The sequence below is a fragment of the Sturnus vulgaris genome, chromosome 12, assembly GCF_052056855.1.
Source record: "Sturnus vulgaris isolate bStuVul1 chromosome 12, bStuVul1.hap1, whole genome shotgun sequence".
Classification (NCBI taxonomy): domain Eukaryota; kingdom Metazoa; phylum Chordata; class Aves; order Passeriformes; family Sturnidae; genus Sturnus; species Sturnus vulgaris.
The window spans coordinates 2,236,742-2,252,852 of NC_142254.1; the positions used below are offsets into that span (position 1 = coordinate 2,236,742).

At 50.2% G+C, this 16,111-nt stretch overlaps 1 protein-coding gene across 1 annotated transcript in view; it reads left to right on the forward strand.

The window, feature by feature from the left end:
- The window catches only part of LOC148222327 (axonemal central pair apparatus protein HYDIN-like), a 58,376-nt gene extending 42,666 nt beyond the window's left edge, over positions 1–15,710 (forward strand). Inside the window, 23 exon segments of the mRNA XM_088172243.1 lie at positions 162–375; positions 614–733; positions 1,990–2,149; positions 2,256–2,424; positions 2,427–2,514; positions 2,584–2,782; positions 3,457–3,556; positions 4,066–4,165; positions 4,658–4,826; positions 5,108–5,334; positions 5,644–5,701; positions 6,324–6,528; positions 6,899–7,131; positions 7,670–7,842; positions 8,774–9,014; positions 9,519–9,627; positions 10,203–10,457; positions 10,803–10,945; positions 11,287–11,508; positions 12,689–12,843; positions 13,336–13,436; positions 14,018–14,639; positions 15,400–15,710. Of these exon segments, the coding sequence (XP_088028369.1) occupies positions 162–375; positions 614–733; positions 1,990–2,149; positions 2,256–2,424; positions 2,427–2,514; positions 2,584–2,782; positions 3,457–3,556; positions 4,066–4,165; positions 4,658–4,826; positions 5,108–5,334; positions 5,644–5,701; positions 6,324–6,528; positions 6,899–7,131; positions 7,670–7,842; positions 8,774–9,014; positions 9,519–9,627; positions 10,203–10,457; positions 10,803–10,945; positions 11,287–11,508; positions 12,689–12,843; positions 13,336–13,436; positions 14,018–14,639; positions 15,400–15,544 (4,208 nt within the window). The 3' untranslated portion in view covers positions 15,545–15,710.
- Positions 15,711–16,111: the final 401 nt, after the last annotated feature.

Here is a 16,111-nt window from a genome sequence, read left to right on the forward strand (position 1 = left end):
GCACTCCAAAAAGCCTCAGCCCCCACAGAATTCCTCAGGTGAGCCACACGGGAGGAGGTGATGCCTCTGCTTCTTGGTCCCCTTGCCAAACAAGATCCATCATCCCCAGCTGCACAGCGACCCTGTGCCAGTGCACCCTCCTTGTTTCATTTGCTCCTTAGCAATGTCTGAACCCTCATCTTTAATTGCCAGGCTGAAACGGTACCGGTGGATAGTGCCTGCCCACGGTGAGGTGGAACTGAAGGTCCACTTCTCCACCAAAAAGCCAGGGAAGTTTGAGCAGACACTGAGGTTTGAGCTGGCGGAGACAAAGCGCCAGTACAAGCTGCCCTGCAGTGGCACTGGCCTGTACCCCAGCATCAGCCAGAACCCACGGTAAGGCTGGCCCCTGGCAGCCTCCCACACTGCTGCCCTGGAACTCACAGCCAGGGCTGCCCCTTGGGGATTCTGGCCTGGGCAAATCATGCTGCCTGAGGTCACTCAGCATCTCTTCCTGTGCTGGGAGCTGGGGAGGCAGATGGTACCTCAGCCACTAGCAAGGGTTATGGCTTTCTGACTACATTTCCTACTTAGAGCATCTCATATCTCCTTCTTTCCCACTTTCGCTGCCCAGGCTGGTGTTTCCACAGTGGAGGGAGACCATGGAGGCAGATGAAATCATCTTCAAGGAATATGTTGAGAGCACAAAGCAATTCCACTTTGGACCTCTGCTGTGTGGGAAATCAAGAGAGTGGTATGTGCTCCCTGCTGGGCCTTGTACTTTTCTGGACACGCTTGGAGAGACATGCTGTCCTGGTGGCACAGTCCAAGGCAGCCCCCAGCAGACACATGGGTTTGAAGAACCACAGATGTGTGAACTTGAGCAGATAAGAGGCAAATGAGCCTTGGAGGAGCTGCTCTGCCTACCCGGTGGGTGTCTTGGTGGCCGCCTTGGTGGTCAGAGCCACATGCTGCTGCCAGTCCAAAGGTGACATGGGGGACAACTTCTGTCCCTCTCCACATCTCAGCGTCACCCCTATGGAAATGAACTTTTTTGAAGTGCTTTGAGCTCTGCAGGTAGCCTGATGGAGCAATTATTCTGTAGATGGTTTTGTAAATCTTTCATTAATCTGTAATTATTAATAAGATTTTATGGTTGATGTGCCAATGGGTGTCAGGGGGAATGTACAGCAGGAATTCTTTTCCTGTGATGACATTGCATCCTCACTGCTGGATAAAGTCTGCCTAAACACATTGTCATTGAAGCTATTGTGTATTTCTACTTTTACTGTCACTTTAAAAAAAAAATAATATTTAACCTTAAATTCTTGTCTCCATGGGAGCTCTGGAGGGCTAGGTCTATTTTGGCAACCCAAGGAAATGAAATCAAAATAGTTTAAAAAAACAGGCAATCTTTAGCCAGGTTGATGGATGGTCTGGGATTTCTGTTTGTCTCTTTAACTCTTTCACTCCAAAGTTATTTCCACACCTGAGAGAAGGGTCATTTGTAATCTTTTTGCATTCCTCTTGGGAATTGATGCTTTATATTTCCTTCTCAGACTTTGAGCTAACCCATGAAATTCAAAGCAGTTTCATGACTTTTATGAAAGAGATTAGCTAAACTTTTTTCCAAAAGAAAAGAGTTTAAAGAAAGAGTTTTCTTTCTTTATACCCTGCAGGGAAGGCACCCCAAGAAAGAAGGGGGAAGAACCCATGTGCCTGGTGTACTGTTGTTTTTCTGGGCACCTTTGAATTTACGTTGTATTAAAAACTCTTGAAGTGGCCTGAGCATCATCAGGCTTCTGGGGTGGAGGCACCAAGTCCAGGGGAAGGCATCAAAGTAAGACAAGGACAAGCACATATCCATGCCCCTGCCTGGGATCCATTTCCCTCACTTGTTTGTTAGAACGGGGTCTTCCAGCACCGCTTCTTCGGGTGCACATGGTGTTCTCCTCAACGTGTGGCAAAGGCAACAGTCTCCTCTGCAGCCTTTTCCCCTTTTGTGGACAGGTACAAGGCCCAGAACTGTCCTGGCAACTCGGAGAATATAACCATCCTCAACACCTCCCCTGTGGATGCAGAGGTCCAGTTCTCCTTTGAGAATGATGGGAAAGCAGAGACGTTCCTTTTGGACCCTCCCAGCATGACACTGAAACCACAGGAGAAGCAGGTTAGGAGAAGGGCAGGTGGAGCAGACACTATAGAAGTGCCCAGGAGCTACTCCTCCTGCTCACACACAGTGCTCTTTCTATTTTTTTCTGTGGGACTGGCTCTAGAAGGTGACCATTTGGGCATATCCCACTTCCCCTGGCTTCCTGGAAGACAAACTCATCTGCTGCATTGAGAAGAACCCAGACCCAGTGGTCTTCAGCCTGTGCTGCCATGGGGTGCACGTGAAGCTGGAGGTCAGCCCCCTGGAGCTGTCTTTTGACCAGCTGCTTCTGCACAGGTCAGTCATCCCACAAGCACTCCAAGACTTGTGACAAAGAGAAAATGTTTGACTCTGGTTTCCAGGGCATGAATGGAGCTGCTCCAGTTGCATTCAGTGGCGAGGCTGGTGTGACCACCCAGTAGCTAATGCCAAGTGCCTTCCTGTCTCTGCAGGACTGACAGCAGGACCTTGATCCTGAAAAACGACACCCTGCTGCCCACGGCCTGGCAGCTCAGTGGGCTGGATGACCTTGTTGAGGCCTTCTCCTTGTCACAAGATAACGGCATCATTGATCCCCGCTCAGAGTTTGAAGTGACACTGAATTTCAAGGCTGGGCAGATTGGCATCATTGAGAAGACCCTCCGACTAGAGGTGAGAGGGACTGTGCCCTGCCCTGCAGCCGTGTGCTCTTAGGGACAGTCAGGAAGAGCTGCATCTGACAGACACAAGGGTGCCGTGACACCAACTTCTGCCTCTACACAGCATTTGTCCGGACGTGCAGTGCACCCACATCTCCCCAGATAACCAGACACTGCATCCTGAGCCTGTACCACAAGCACCTTGTCCCTGGGAATGGTTGAAGGTGGTGGTTTGGCTGTACACTGCAGCCTTATCTCTACATTCCTCCTGGACTTGATCTGAACCTCTTGCGTAACGCAACAAACTCTCCCCCTGGGATTTTGTTCCCCCTGGTTTAGGGGCTGCATTTCAGAGAGGGTGCTAGGTGATTGGAGAGAGCTGTCAATGCCACCTGCTCTGAGACACCTCACACTTCTTGTGGTTGTTCTTACATCCCTGTGCCTCTCAAGGATGCTTTAGCAGCAGCATTCTCTGCTGCAGGAGCACAGAATTGGGCTGAGAGGGCTTTTTACTGCAGCAGAATCCCACTGTGGCAGCCATGAGATGAACAGGTTACCAGAGCTTGGGAGTCCACCACCACTTGTGAAGCCAGAGAGGCCCCAGAGGAAGCAGCCAGCAGAGACAAAGACTTATAGGCTGTCTGCCAAAAGAATCATCTGAACAGTGTTTGTTTCTTGCTGCCTCAGGTTTCAGACACAGAAAACATCCTGGGGATTGTTCAGGCTGAAAACATCAAAATCTCTGCAGAGGCCTGTGATGTTTCTCTGAGCATCGACATGCCTGAAGGTCAGTGGATGCCTCCCAAACAAAGTAGTCCAGGTGCACTGCAGTACCTTGGGAAGTGGGCAACCAAAGCACTTGGGATAGGATGGATACATAAAGCACATACCTGCAAGCTGCATGGAATAAAGGATTGTCAGGGCACTGACAGCTTTAAGTCTCTCCCCTCTGGACTTTGAAGTGTGCAGCTTCATGTGCAGATTGGGTTTGGCGGCTTTGAAACAACAGTGATGCGAACAAGCAGTTGGCAACTGCCACAGGCTCAGCACAGCATATAAAGTAAATGGATTTGTGCTTGGAAGTGAGGAAATGGAAGCCGAGCTCCTTAGCTACTAAGCCTGCAGATATTTTGAGTAAGAAGAGAAAGGGCAGACAAGTAGCTGGAAAACACTTGGAAGGACAGATACTTGCTGAAAAGGTTTTTGTGCTGAGACCTCCATGTAGCCTGTGACCTGGTGTATTCTGCAGCAGCTCACAAATACTGTGTTTGACCTTGTTCTGTGGGTTTTCTACAGGTCCAGATGGAAGCTTGGAATTTGGAACCATTAATGTCTTGGATAATGTGAAGAAAGTCCTGACTCTAAAGAACAAAGGGATATACAACACTGAATACTGGTGAGTCCAGCTGCCAGGTAGTGAGCATTTCCTCAGGTTTCCAGGCCTGCCTTCTCCCTCTATCAATGGCTAGAACCTGTTTCCATGCTGGCTACCTCTTGGTAAATACAAAACCTGGGCTCTCTAATCTCAATTATTTTACCAGAGAATCCAGCCACAAACCAGCAGTTCCCCACAGCTCAGCAGGAACCTAAAGGAGAGCCCCAGAAATTTCAGCCACTGAAATGCTGAGATTCATTGCCTTTCTTTGATGGTCACCTCCTTTCTCTTTCTGAGACTCTGTAAAGGAGTGAATGAAAAATTTCGGTGTCAAGGTTTCTTGCAGAAACGTCGTGATTGTCTGCACTCTTTGTCAAGATCCAGGATTCCCTGAGCAGAGTTGGAGTCTTCCTTTTCTTTTTTTTCCTGGTCTTATACAAAGTCCTGGCTGTGCTGGTGACACCTATACTTTTGACTGCATAGATCTCCATTCCTTCCCTTTCTCCCCCTCAGTTTCATGCTGAAGGATGCAGGTCCCAGGATGCGAGATTTGGCATCCCACTTCACTGTTGAGCCTCAGTCGGGCAAGCTGATTGCCTCCCAGCCTGGTGTGAATATTGAGATGCTCTTCCACCCCACAAGGGAAATGTTCCTCAAGAACAAACCCATCCTGTACTACCAGGTGAGCTGCCTGGGCCAGGCTCTGGTATCACACAGTGTTTTGGAGCGTAAACAGGATAGGTGTCTAATGGAAGGAGGGCTTTAACTGGAGAATCCTCTCTCCTACATCCACAAAGTCTTTCAAAACCATTGGGAGGCTTCCTAAGTGGAGCTGAGAATTTGACTCTGAAGGAGGTGCTTAAACAGGGAGGGGTAAACTGATGGAGGCCCGGGGTGGAGGCTGGGGACTGGGGTAGAGGCTGGCCTCTTTGCTTTATTTATCACCCCTTCCTGTGGACACAGGTGATAGATGTCAACTCAGGGGAAGGAGGCCAGACTGTCGTCACCATCCCAGTGAGGGTATCAGCACAAGCTGTGTACAGCAAGTACAGTATTGAGCCTGCCTCACCCATCGACTTTGGGGCCATGGTCAAGGGTGCCAAGAAGACCCAGACTGTCATGCTGGAGAACAAAGGCATGCTCAACTTCGAATTCCACATCCACCAAGCACCTGAGGATGAATCTGCAAGGTACGAGAAGCCCTGCACCACTCTTCCTGTCTGAGGAGGCACCACCCCATGGCTGGTATGTGGCAGCCCTGGGCTATCACCCATCTGCATCCCCAGCTTGGGGAGAGGGAGCAAAAAACCACCTCGGTATCCCCACATGTAGCATGAAGCTGGTGATAGAGCTGCTCTGTCTGGCACTGGGTGCTGCAGGCTGCTCTCTGGGAGCCATCAGGAGCAGGAAGGCTTTCCTCTGTGGGGAGAAACGCCAGCTTTGGCCTCAGAGAAAGGCAGGGGAGCTCAGCATGACAGATACCTCTGCTTTCTCCGCAGTTCAAAGCAAGAGGAATCTTCTCCATTGGCTACAAGGCTGAAATCAAACTCCTCACAGGTGGGTGACTCCTGCTCCCCAACAGTGCTGCTGCAGGGGATATGAGAAGATGCTGCTGTGCCCAGGCTGGGGCCTCATCACCATAGGGTGGGACGTGGTCTGCAGGATGGAGTGCAGTATCTGCTCAGTCCCACTGCCAGTCCTGTACTCTGGCTCTGACCTGGAGCTGTGGGGTCAACAGAGGGGAGCAGGTCCTGTTTGGTAGCTGCTAGCCAGCATAGGTCTGTGAATACCACAGAATAAAAACATCCCCCATTCAACTCCCAGTCCACAGAGCTCAGACAACATTGCTTTTTCTTCTTCCCAGTCCCTTACCTCTCTCCCATCATTTCTCACAGCTATTTCTACTCTTCTGTGTTACCTCTGGAGGTTGAAGAATCATAGCTACCACCTTCATTCTTTACGCTCAAACTCCTCCCTCTCTGCAACTTGGGACAGGCTTGCAGCTCCTCTTGGCTTGTTGGTCTCAGTCTGGGGCTGCTTTTGGGCCATGGAGTCATAATTCCCTGCCCTGGGACTGGGTGCTTGGGCCCAGCTGGAGGCCAGGGCAGGACATACTCTTTGCTGGGGTGCTCAAGGCACAGCTATTAGCCATCAGCCTCTCCTGGAAATTTTTCTGCAGGGTCAGCTCACTCTTGGCATGTTCACGGTATCTCCCTGCTCCGGCTCTGTCGCTCCATGGGGCCAGCAGAAGATCACAGTGGAATGCCTTGCTGGGCAGGAGGGGACATGTGAGGAGCAGCTCTACATTGACATCACGGGCAGAGACCCCAGGGACAATCCCCTGGGCATTCCCTTTACCCTGATTGCTGAGTCCTGCCTCCCAGGTACATACTGTCCACAGGTTCCCTTGGCCACACCTGCTGCTGATGAGCACCTCAACTTGTTGCTAGGATAGAGAGGCATGCTAGCCCTGGTGTCCCACCTTAAAATCCTCAGAGGTTCCAGCCCTCTTCAAGTCCACCAGTGGACTCATCCTTCCCAGGCTGAGAGGGATGCATGGAAGGATAAAAGGGAAGCAATGCTCTCTAAGACTGAGGTTGACTGAGCTCAGTCCTCACAGTCAGCTCCCCCACCCAAGGCTGGGTTTAACACAGTGGGCAGAAAGGGCTTATCAAGCCTTCTGGGAGGCCAGCAGGGTCCAGATAAATTCGTTAGGGAGGCCTCTCCATGCTTATCCCTCTGGTCTGTTCACAGCACTTGTTGAGGATGTCACATTAAACTTCGAGGAGTACCCGATCTGCAGCAGCACCAGCCTCAGCTGCAAGCTGCATTCACTGAAAGGCACAGGCCTGTTTGTCAGAGATGAGAACAAATTCGTCTTCACCAAGGTTCTGGTTGGGCAAGAGGCTGAAGCTCATTTCAATATCTACAATGCAAGTGGTCTGCCATGTGATGTGATGCTGTCCATCAAACCCCTGCCTGGAAAGGTAAGAACAGGAGGCCAAGGTGATGGTGGCTGTCTAAGGGCCGTGTGAGAGCCTGTTTTGTTCTCCAGATGCATTGCTTCCTGTGGCCTAGACGAGTCTAGCTCAGTGAAGGTCAAACTGCAGAGGAGAGCAGCAGAGACAGGGAACAGTTGTGTTGAATTTTCCATGTTCTGGGCAAGGTTTTGGCTCACACTGCTGGGTGTTCAGTGGGAGAAGTGAATCCTTCTGAACCTCTCTTGGAAGCACACTCAGAGAGGTGCTGTTACAAGCTGACATTCCAGGGCTCAAAGCAGAGCTTTTCCTCAGGATCCCTGGCTTTTCCTTCTCTTTGAAGGCTAGTTCTAGGTTATTTGCAGGGTTTTTCTATGCAGTACTCACCTCCCACCTATGCTTGTGCTTTAGCACAAGGTCAGCATTCCCTGGGAGGGAGGGAGCCTGCCCAGGGAAGCAGGAAGGAAGACACACTGTCTGGGGCTGTTCTCAGTAATGCATTTATGAATAAAACTGTGTCAAGTTGAAAGGTGTTTTCTCCTAACAGTGCTCTCTGGGTTCCACCAAGGAAAAAAGCCCTATCAACAACATTTTCAAGTTCCATCCAGTCATGATGTCCATTCCTGGCTCATCCAGTGCCATTGCTACGGTGACTTTCACCCCACCGGACCAGCAGAGCTACGACTGCACTTTCAAGGCTTCCCTTGTCATCCCAAAAGGGTAACTGACCCTGTGAGATATTGGGGGAGGCTTCACTGATCCTGATCCACTGAGAGGGAGCTGCCTCTCCACTGGGAAGACACAGATCTCTTGTTAGCTCTAATGCTTTCAGTAGCCTTAGGCAGAGAACTTGGCATGAGTTGATCTGGGAGGCAGTAGCTGTTAGAGCAGAAAATGAGGCTGATGGTTTAGCCTGTATGAGGAACTATGAAGACAGGGAAATATTAGGTAGTCAATTGAGATGTGCTGCAGCTGAGCTGCAGGTTTCCAAGGACAAAGGCTTAGATGAAGCAGTTTTGGTCCCGGCAAATCATCGGTCACAATTTCCTCCTTGTTTCTGTAAAATTAAGTGATCCTCTGTAATTCCCTGACATTCATTAAGCTGTTTTATCTGAATGATTGGAGCTGGTATGAAAGAGGAGCCCAGTTCCTCTGCCCTGTGTCGTGGGGCTTTGACCTGCCTTTCCTCAACCCTTTAGTGGCTGAATTGGAACAAGAGAAGTCTAATTGCTAATAAGCAATTGCTTTATTACTGTTCTTGGAAATGATCTTGACTGATGCTGACGATTATTTACTTTTGCCTTCTTGCTTTTGTACTGCTTTCATGCTGTGCTTTTGCTTGTTGCATATGTCTCCTCTCACTGCAGCCAGGGGATTTGCCAAATCTCATGGAGTGCCTCATTTACCTGCTGTACTGCATGAATCAATTAAGTGAAATTATTAACTGTTGTTGTGGAAGGCTCTGGCTCTTTGGAGCAGATTCCTTTTGTGAATGGCCCTGAGTGGATTGGGAAGAGGCTGGTGGGGGACTGTGTTGTGGGGTACAAGTGCACCAGGCAGGGAAAACATTGCGGGTGGCCCTTGCTGCTTCACTTGCCCAGTGAGAAATGGGTTAGTGCCAGCTGAAATCGTTTCTGTGCCTCTCCTGCAGCTCTGTGAAAATTAAACCCCAAACCTTGACCTTCACCATCAGTGGGAAGGGGCATGTGCCACAGGTGACAGTCGTGTGCCCAGGTGCTCGCAGCAAGAGGGGAAATGCTGTGCTGCGCTTCAAGAGGCTCCAGGTGGGGGATTCGGAGGTGCTCCCCCTGGTCATCCGTAACAATGGCGTCATACCTGTCAAGGTGAGAACCTGCTCAGGGAATGCTCTGGTTTGGGAACAAGTGCTTGTGGCACAGGGGAAGGGTCCCAAAAAACATGGCAGACCTGGGATGAGATGTCAGAAATTATTTTTAAGCAAGTGACTGACATCCAAGAAAGGAGTTCTTGGAAATTTTCTGTCCAGTCTTTCTTCTTTAAGTTGAACACAAGAAAGGTGATGGAGTATTTTCCCCCCTGGCTCTCAGGTCACCTTTTGTTCTCATGGACATGTGTGATTTCCCAGTTCTATTCGATTGCATTTGATTCCAGTTTACTACATTTTACGTAAACTTAGTTGTGGTTTAATTACATTCTGCTAATTAGTTTCTGTCCTGTTTGGTTCTGTGTCAGTTCTATCCAAATGTCTCTGAACACCCTTTTTTCCCAGCTGGTTTGATTTAACTGTTGTGCTAAGGGCTGTTTGTAATGGGAGAGGTGCTGGGTTCCCGTGCAGGACCAGCAGCACTGTGGTGTCAGTCCCTGTGCCATCGTGTACTCACACCAGTATCATTGTGCTCTGTGTCCCCTTTTCTCAGTTTATGTTACACCTGGAGGATGAACACGGAGCATTCTTCCTGACGGGCAGGAGCTCCATACTCGACAGATCCTATACTGAAGATGTGGAAGAGGACTGCACTGGAAATGGTAAATTCATTAACCATGAAGTGTGATCATGCACAGAAGAAAAACGTGTGCCCTGCTCTTGGCTTCTCTGAGCAGCAGCCAGATGTTACACACAGTTTCTTTCCTTCAGCTCTCTGTCCCCCAAGCTTTTCTTGGGGACTTTTGCAGGGTTTCCTCCTAGCAAGTTGTAGGAAGTTCTTCTCTTCTAGATATAGTGGGTTGAGTTGTCACTTCCTCAGTGGGCCCTCTGAGGTATTTGCTGCATTGGGAAGGTACCAGCCTGAATGGATGCAGCCCTTGAGCACACAGACAGCCAGCAGAAGCTGAAAGCACCCTGGCTCAGCTTTCCATATGGCTGGAGCTGGCTGGAAGCAGATGGAATGAGGGCTGGGCATCAAACTGATGTTAAGCTGCTTAAGTGGTGATGTGTCTGGAGGTGGCAGTCTCGTGAACATAGGAAGAGAGTCTGCAATCACTGGGTATAGAACCTGTGCTTAGAAGGCAGCTGGTTTCAACCTCTTATTCCTCATATATCCTATGGAAATATTTCCTCTGTAGAGCTGTATCACTTAACTCTGATTTCCATTGCTGTGCAGAGAGCAAGCCCCCAGAGAAGCCTTTCCTGCTTCTGCATCACGGGCAGTCGACAAAGTTTGATGTCATTTTCAAACCCCCCCTGGCTCAGCGTCTGGAAGGGAAGATTCGTGTGTTAGTGGCAGACATCTACTCTGACAAGACCCTGATAGAGCTGGTGGGTGAAGGCCACAAGGATGAATTCACCCTTGATGGACTAGAGGAAGACATAGAGGAGAAGAATGCTAAGAGCAGTCTGAAGAAAGACACCATTGATGGTAAGAGAGGAGAAGCTGCCAAGGTGGAGCAAGGAAGAGGAAAATGTCAGATCATGTGTGTCCTCTCTCTAGCCAGGCCTGGGCTGTCACCCACAGGACTTGGTGGCCTGTGGGCGTGGCAGCCATGCATGCAGAGCAGTGTGTGTTGTGCTGCATGTCGCTGGCCTGGGGATGTGTCAGGGTGTTTCCCTGAAAGTGGTGGGATGGGGAGCTGCCTGGGGAACTCCCTCCCAGCAGGAGGAAGGCTTGGAGCAAGGAAGCATTGAACATACGGGTATCTGTGCACGTGAGGGGAGCGGGTGGAGCTCCGTGCGTGCTGAGATCCCTTGCTCTCCTCCTTAACAGCTGTCAGAGTGAATCACATCCAGTTTGGGGACTGTCCTGTCGGGAGGCCCTACCGCAGGACCTTCGCCATCACCAACCATACCAGTACGAAGGTCATGTACTTTGAGTGGGAGGCAGACACCGCATTCCAGTTCTCCCCCAAGGTGAGCATGGACTGCTCTGCCTTTCCCCATTGCTCAAGCCCTGCCCTGCTGTTCCCAGGAGCTGGCAGGGAGTCCTCACGTAGCAGTGATAGCCCATTCCAGTGCCATGGAGGAGATGCAGTCCCTGGCTTGCCTTGGCCAAGGCTGCCAGCCTTGCAGAGAAGGCTCCATGTTATGGGAGGTGGCACCTTCTGTTCATACTTTTGTCTATCAAACTTCACATAAATCCACACTGAGGTGCAGATTCCTGGCACAGCTCCTCACTACATCAGTCCTTTCTGCTGTCAGTCCTGCCCTTGGCAGTGCTTCCAGTTTGGTCTTGATTCCCTGATTCTCCTTAGATGGGACACCTCTATCCTGGCTGTGCCAAGGACATCACAGTGACCTTGAAATCAGATTTCCCAGCCACCTTCAGGAGGCACCTTGTGAAATGTAAGGTGATCAAGTTCAACTTTGAGCTACCACAAAGGAAGGTTCAAGACTGGGAGGACCAAATGTGCCTTGTCACAAGGGAGGATACCACCAGGAAAGACCCAGCAGCCAGCTGGTCTGAGAATGAGAAGGTAAGGAGCAAAACAACAAAAAAAAGCCAACCCAGCTTTTACAAAAAGAACCACCGTAACACCATCACTGCCAGCTGAGCAGCTCCTGCTTCCTCTGGACATTGGACAGCTGTGGCGTTCACCAGCAGTGCATTCTCGGGGAGAGCTGGATGCACAGTGACCAGATACACTCACACAAGAGGGAGAAGCCTTTTGACAAGAGACCTTTAGCCACACACAAACGATCAGTCTGTGCCACAAGCACAAGTGTTGCAGGCCATGTTGAATGGGAGACAATGTTTTATAATTTTATCCCATTTGATGGTGTTAGAAATGTCTTAATCTCATTTAGTGCCTTTTTACCAACGAGGAGTTAAGTCTGTTGTACTCTGTCTCTTCTTTTGAAGTGGAGAGAAATACACTTCTACTGGTTTACTTCAAGTTTTGCCTGCATGGATACCAGAGATTTTTGTTGTGGTCTTTGTATTGTGTGGGATATCTCATCATGGAGTAGCCCAGGCACTGTATGACACTGTTGCATGACACTATGGAGGAGTCTGGAGAAAGATCATCTCCAGAGACTCCTGCTTTTATTGTCATTATTGCCAAACACACTCATCTTGGCTGAAGGTTCTTTCTCAGTTTCTGGACCATTTCAAGGCCTCTAAACCATCCTCTTTTCTATGAGAACATCTGCAGTTGGAGACTTTCCTAGTGAGATCTTTCACATCCCAAAGTGCCCATCCCCAGCTCCCAGCAGTGTGGCTGTTGCTCCACACATGACATCTGGAGAGCACTTTCTCCTAAGACAAGAAGAAAAAGGTGCTTTCTAGAACTCTTCAGTCTTGGGGTTCTCCACCACAGAGCTTCAGCAGGGGAACTTAATCCTAATTTTGAGACCTGCTGGATTTATAGGGGACCAGGAAAAAATCCAGTCCCTCTACAAGTTTGAAGTACAGGGACTGGAATGCAGTTATAGTCTCCATGGATAGATTAATAGCTGTGGTAGTGACTGCTTTAATCAGTGGGTAGAAAGAACTACTGTAGCAGATCAGTCCCGATTTTGTCATCTTTCCAGGGAAGTAAAAGTGAATGGTCCTTTCTCGTCCCCCTATGAGGCCTGTGTTGGAGGCCAAAAGATTCCCTTCTCAGCTTGACTTTCTGGGCTGTGCTCAGTGATTCTTCCCTCCTCTGTTTGCAGATGATTGAGACAGACTTGGAACCGGCTTACACTGTGGAGAGCATCCAGGCGGCCAAGGTGTACCTCAGTGCCTTTGTTGGCAACACCCAGTTCAAACGGAATATGATCGTGGTTCAGCTCAAGGATACCTTGCCCAACCAGACAAGGACAGCCACGTGAGTGCTGGAGGCCAGCAGGGCCCTGTGAGCGGGAGCTGCCTTTGCCAGGGCTGACCCAGTGCCTGCTTCCCAGAACTCTACCCCAGGCCCATTTATGTGCAGGCAAAGCCAAGCAGGAGATGGTGGTCAGGAGAGGTTCAGTGCTGCCATATCTTTCTGCTGAGAACAGCCATGGGTTTGCTTTCACTGCATATCACCTGTCCTCATCTAATCAAGAATAAGTTTGCAGTCAAAGCAAGACCTAAAGTCTAGAGTAAGCCTCTTAGCCTCGATGTCCTGGGCACCATGTTGGCTCTTTCCTCTTAAACTTCCAGACCTGGAAGTACTTTTTGGGCTGCCCAGAACAGCAGTTTGAGCATGGCAGAGTTGCCTGGGGAAGAAGATGCTCCTCAACAGAAAGTGGTGCCAGGAGTCCATCAGACAATGTTACTGTACTTTTTGCCTTATATTTATTGGACTTTTTTTTTATGCCTCCTTCTTGCTTTTCAGTTTCAGGATGCACAACACATGGAATGTAGCCCTGGAATACTCCTGTGTGGAAGCTGCAGATAATGAAGCAGTGAAGAAGCCACACTCAACCACTCTGATGCGTAAGGGCATTTCCCTTGGTGGCTGAGGGCCTGGGGAGAAGATCCTGCTACTTCACCCCAAAATATTAATTGCTTTTGCATCCTTGTCCACATGTCCACTTTAATCAGCATCTTCCCTACTGCAGCTGGAGAGTTTTCTCCTTGTCCCCTTCTGCCTTTCAGCCCCTTTTGTTCTTGCTCTGCCACTTCTGCTCTGCAAAGGAGTTGAGCCAGGCTCTGGGGAGAGCCACATGCTGGGTCAGGACTGGGAAGGGGGGCATTAGGTGATCTCTTTGAGAAGTCTGAGACTGGGAAAAACAAATCTGTAATAAGTGAGCTGCCCTGCAGCCACTGTCTGTGTGCAGTTCCCCACACCAGGGCAAATGCAAAGTCACTGTCTAAAACCAACTCTCCTCCTCTGGCACAGGAGTGTGTGCTGCAGGCAGAGACCCTGCTCCCAGACCCTCTATTTCCTGCTGAAAGTACTTGGATAGAGATGCTCCAAGTGCATTCCAGCTCTCTTCCACTTACCTGTAGCAGGAGGCAGAGTTGCTGGGAACATAGGATTTTGTCTTTAAAAGGTGTCATCTTCCTCTCTGCAGGTCATTTCCTCTCTTCCACTCCTCTGAGGCATCACAGAAAGCAGCTGCGTCCTTTCTGGTGGCAGCAGGAGCATCCTTTTGAGACGCATCCTTCTAGACTGCGGCCGCTTGCCAAGCAGCAGGAGCAGCCCAAGGAGCAGCAGGAGCAGGATTCTGAGGAGCAGCAGGAGCAGCCCAAGGAGCAGCAGGAGCAGGATTCTGAGGAGCAGCAGGAGCAGCCCAAGGAGCAGCAGGAGCAGAATCCTGAGGAGCAGCAGGAGCAGCCCAAGGAGCAGCAGGAGCAGCCCAAGGAGCAGCAGGAGCAGGATTCTGAGGAGCAGCAGGAGCAACCCAAGGAGCAGCAGGAGCAGCCCAAGGAGCAGCAGGAGCAGGATTCTGAGGAGCGGCAGGAGCAACCCAAGCAGCAGGACCACTCCAAGAAGCTACACCGCTCGGAGCAAAAGCACCTCTCTCTGCAGCGTGTCAGTTCTTCCCCGAGAATCTTCCCAGATGTAATCCGTGACCTGCCACTGTTCTCCATCAACCCCCACCATGGCATCATCCTTCCTGGCCAGAAGCAGATCTTTCACGTGCTGTTCTCCCCAAAGTACGCAGGGCAGTTTAGGACCACCATGCTGTTCAGGTGGGAAACGTCTACATATTTGCCAACTCATGCTTCTGCTGGGTATCGCTGAATCACAGGGTGGGACGGGGTGGAAGGGACCACAGTAGGTCATCTGGTCACACTTCCTTGCTCAAGCAGGGCCATCCCAGAGCTCATGGCACAGGCTTGTGTCCAGAGAGTTCTGGAATAATTCCAGTGAGGGATACTCCACACCCTCTCTGGGAAACCTGTCACCTGAACAGGAACCACAGGTTCAGGTGGAATTTCCTGCTCAGGTTCTGCCCATTGCCTCTTGTCCTATTACTGGGCATCACCAAGCACAGCCTGGTTCATCTCCTAACATGCTCCCTTCAGGGGAGGTGGGCCTGGAGACAGGCAGCCCCAGAGAGGCAGCAAAACACCCAGAGGAGCACAGAAAGATCATCATCTGGCCTTGGTCGGGAGACACTGAGAAAAGACTCTGTATGAAACATTAAGCTCCTGGAGGGTTGCAAAATCTGTAATGAGAGATCCAGGGACCAGCCAGGCCCTAGCTCTGCTTCCTTTTGGGACAAGCAAGGCCTGCTTCTCTACATGGAGCCCCATATGCTGTTAGGCTGCAGGCACTTAGCTGGTCATGCTCCTGCCCTTGCACCTCTGCAGCCTCCGTGCAGCGAGTGCAGTTGTTTAATTTGCTGCTCACTGCTTGCACAGAGAGAGGATGCAGCACTGTGTACTCTCAAGAACACAGAAAAGGCTGGAAAGTTCATCTGGCTGATAGCAGCCCCTTTCTTCCTAGGACTCCTAACCTGAAGCCGGCTCTGAAGAAGGCAGAGGTGATTGTGAAAGGCAGAGCCCAGGAGCAGGAGTGTCCTGACAAACCAAAACGCTCTGCATTGCAGCAGCCAGGGAAAAGCCAGGAACCCAAGAAGCGGGTGCACTGAAACCAACACTTGAGTGACAGCATTTGTGTCAGCTGCAGCATGCAGCAGGAGCCAGCAACATCGTGTCTTCTGCTGCTGATGGTCTCACACCCATCACCAGAGACCCCTGCAGCTACCCTTCCAAATTCCACTGAACACCTGTACCTTAATTGTTAATTAAACCATTGGCAAGAAATCGTTAATTGTCAGCTTGTCTTGTTTGGAAAGACAGGTGCCTGCGGGACCTCTCTGGAATGGAGAATATGACCCCCTTCCCTCCAAATTATTATAACTTTGAAATTAAGGGGCTTTCAGGCAAAGATAGGGAAAAAGGAGGAACAGTTCTTTACTAGTATGTATAACAAGGCAAACATACAACAACAGCAGCAACAACAAACAGAACCGGCTACCTAACCACAGCCTTCTCTCGGCTGCAGGCACTTTGCCTTGGGTGTAGTTCCAGTCACAGCCGGACAGGGAAGGGAGGCAAATAATGAATAAAGGCAAATAATGAGTTGGAGGAGAACTATGGACAGCAACGTGAGCTGACAAATCAGGAACTTTTAAATAGAATGAATTTAACACTGA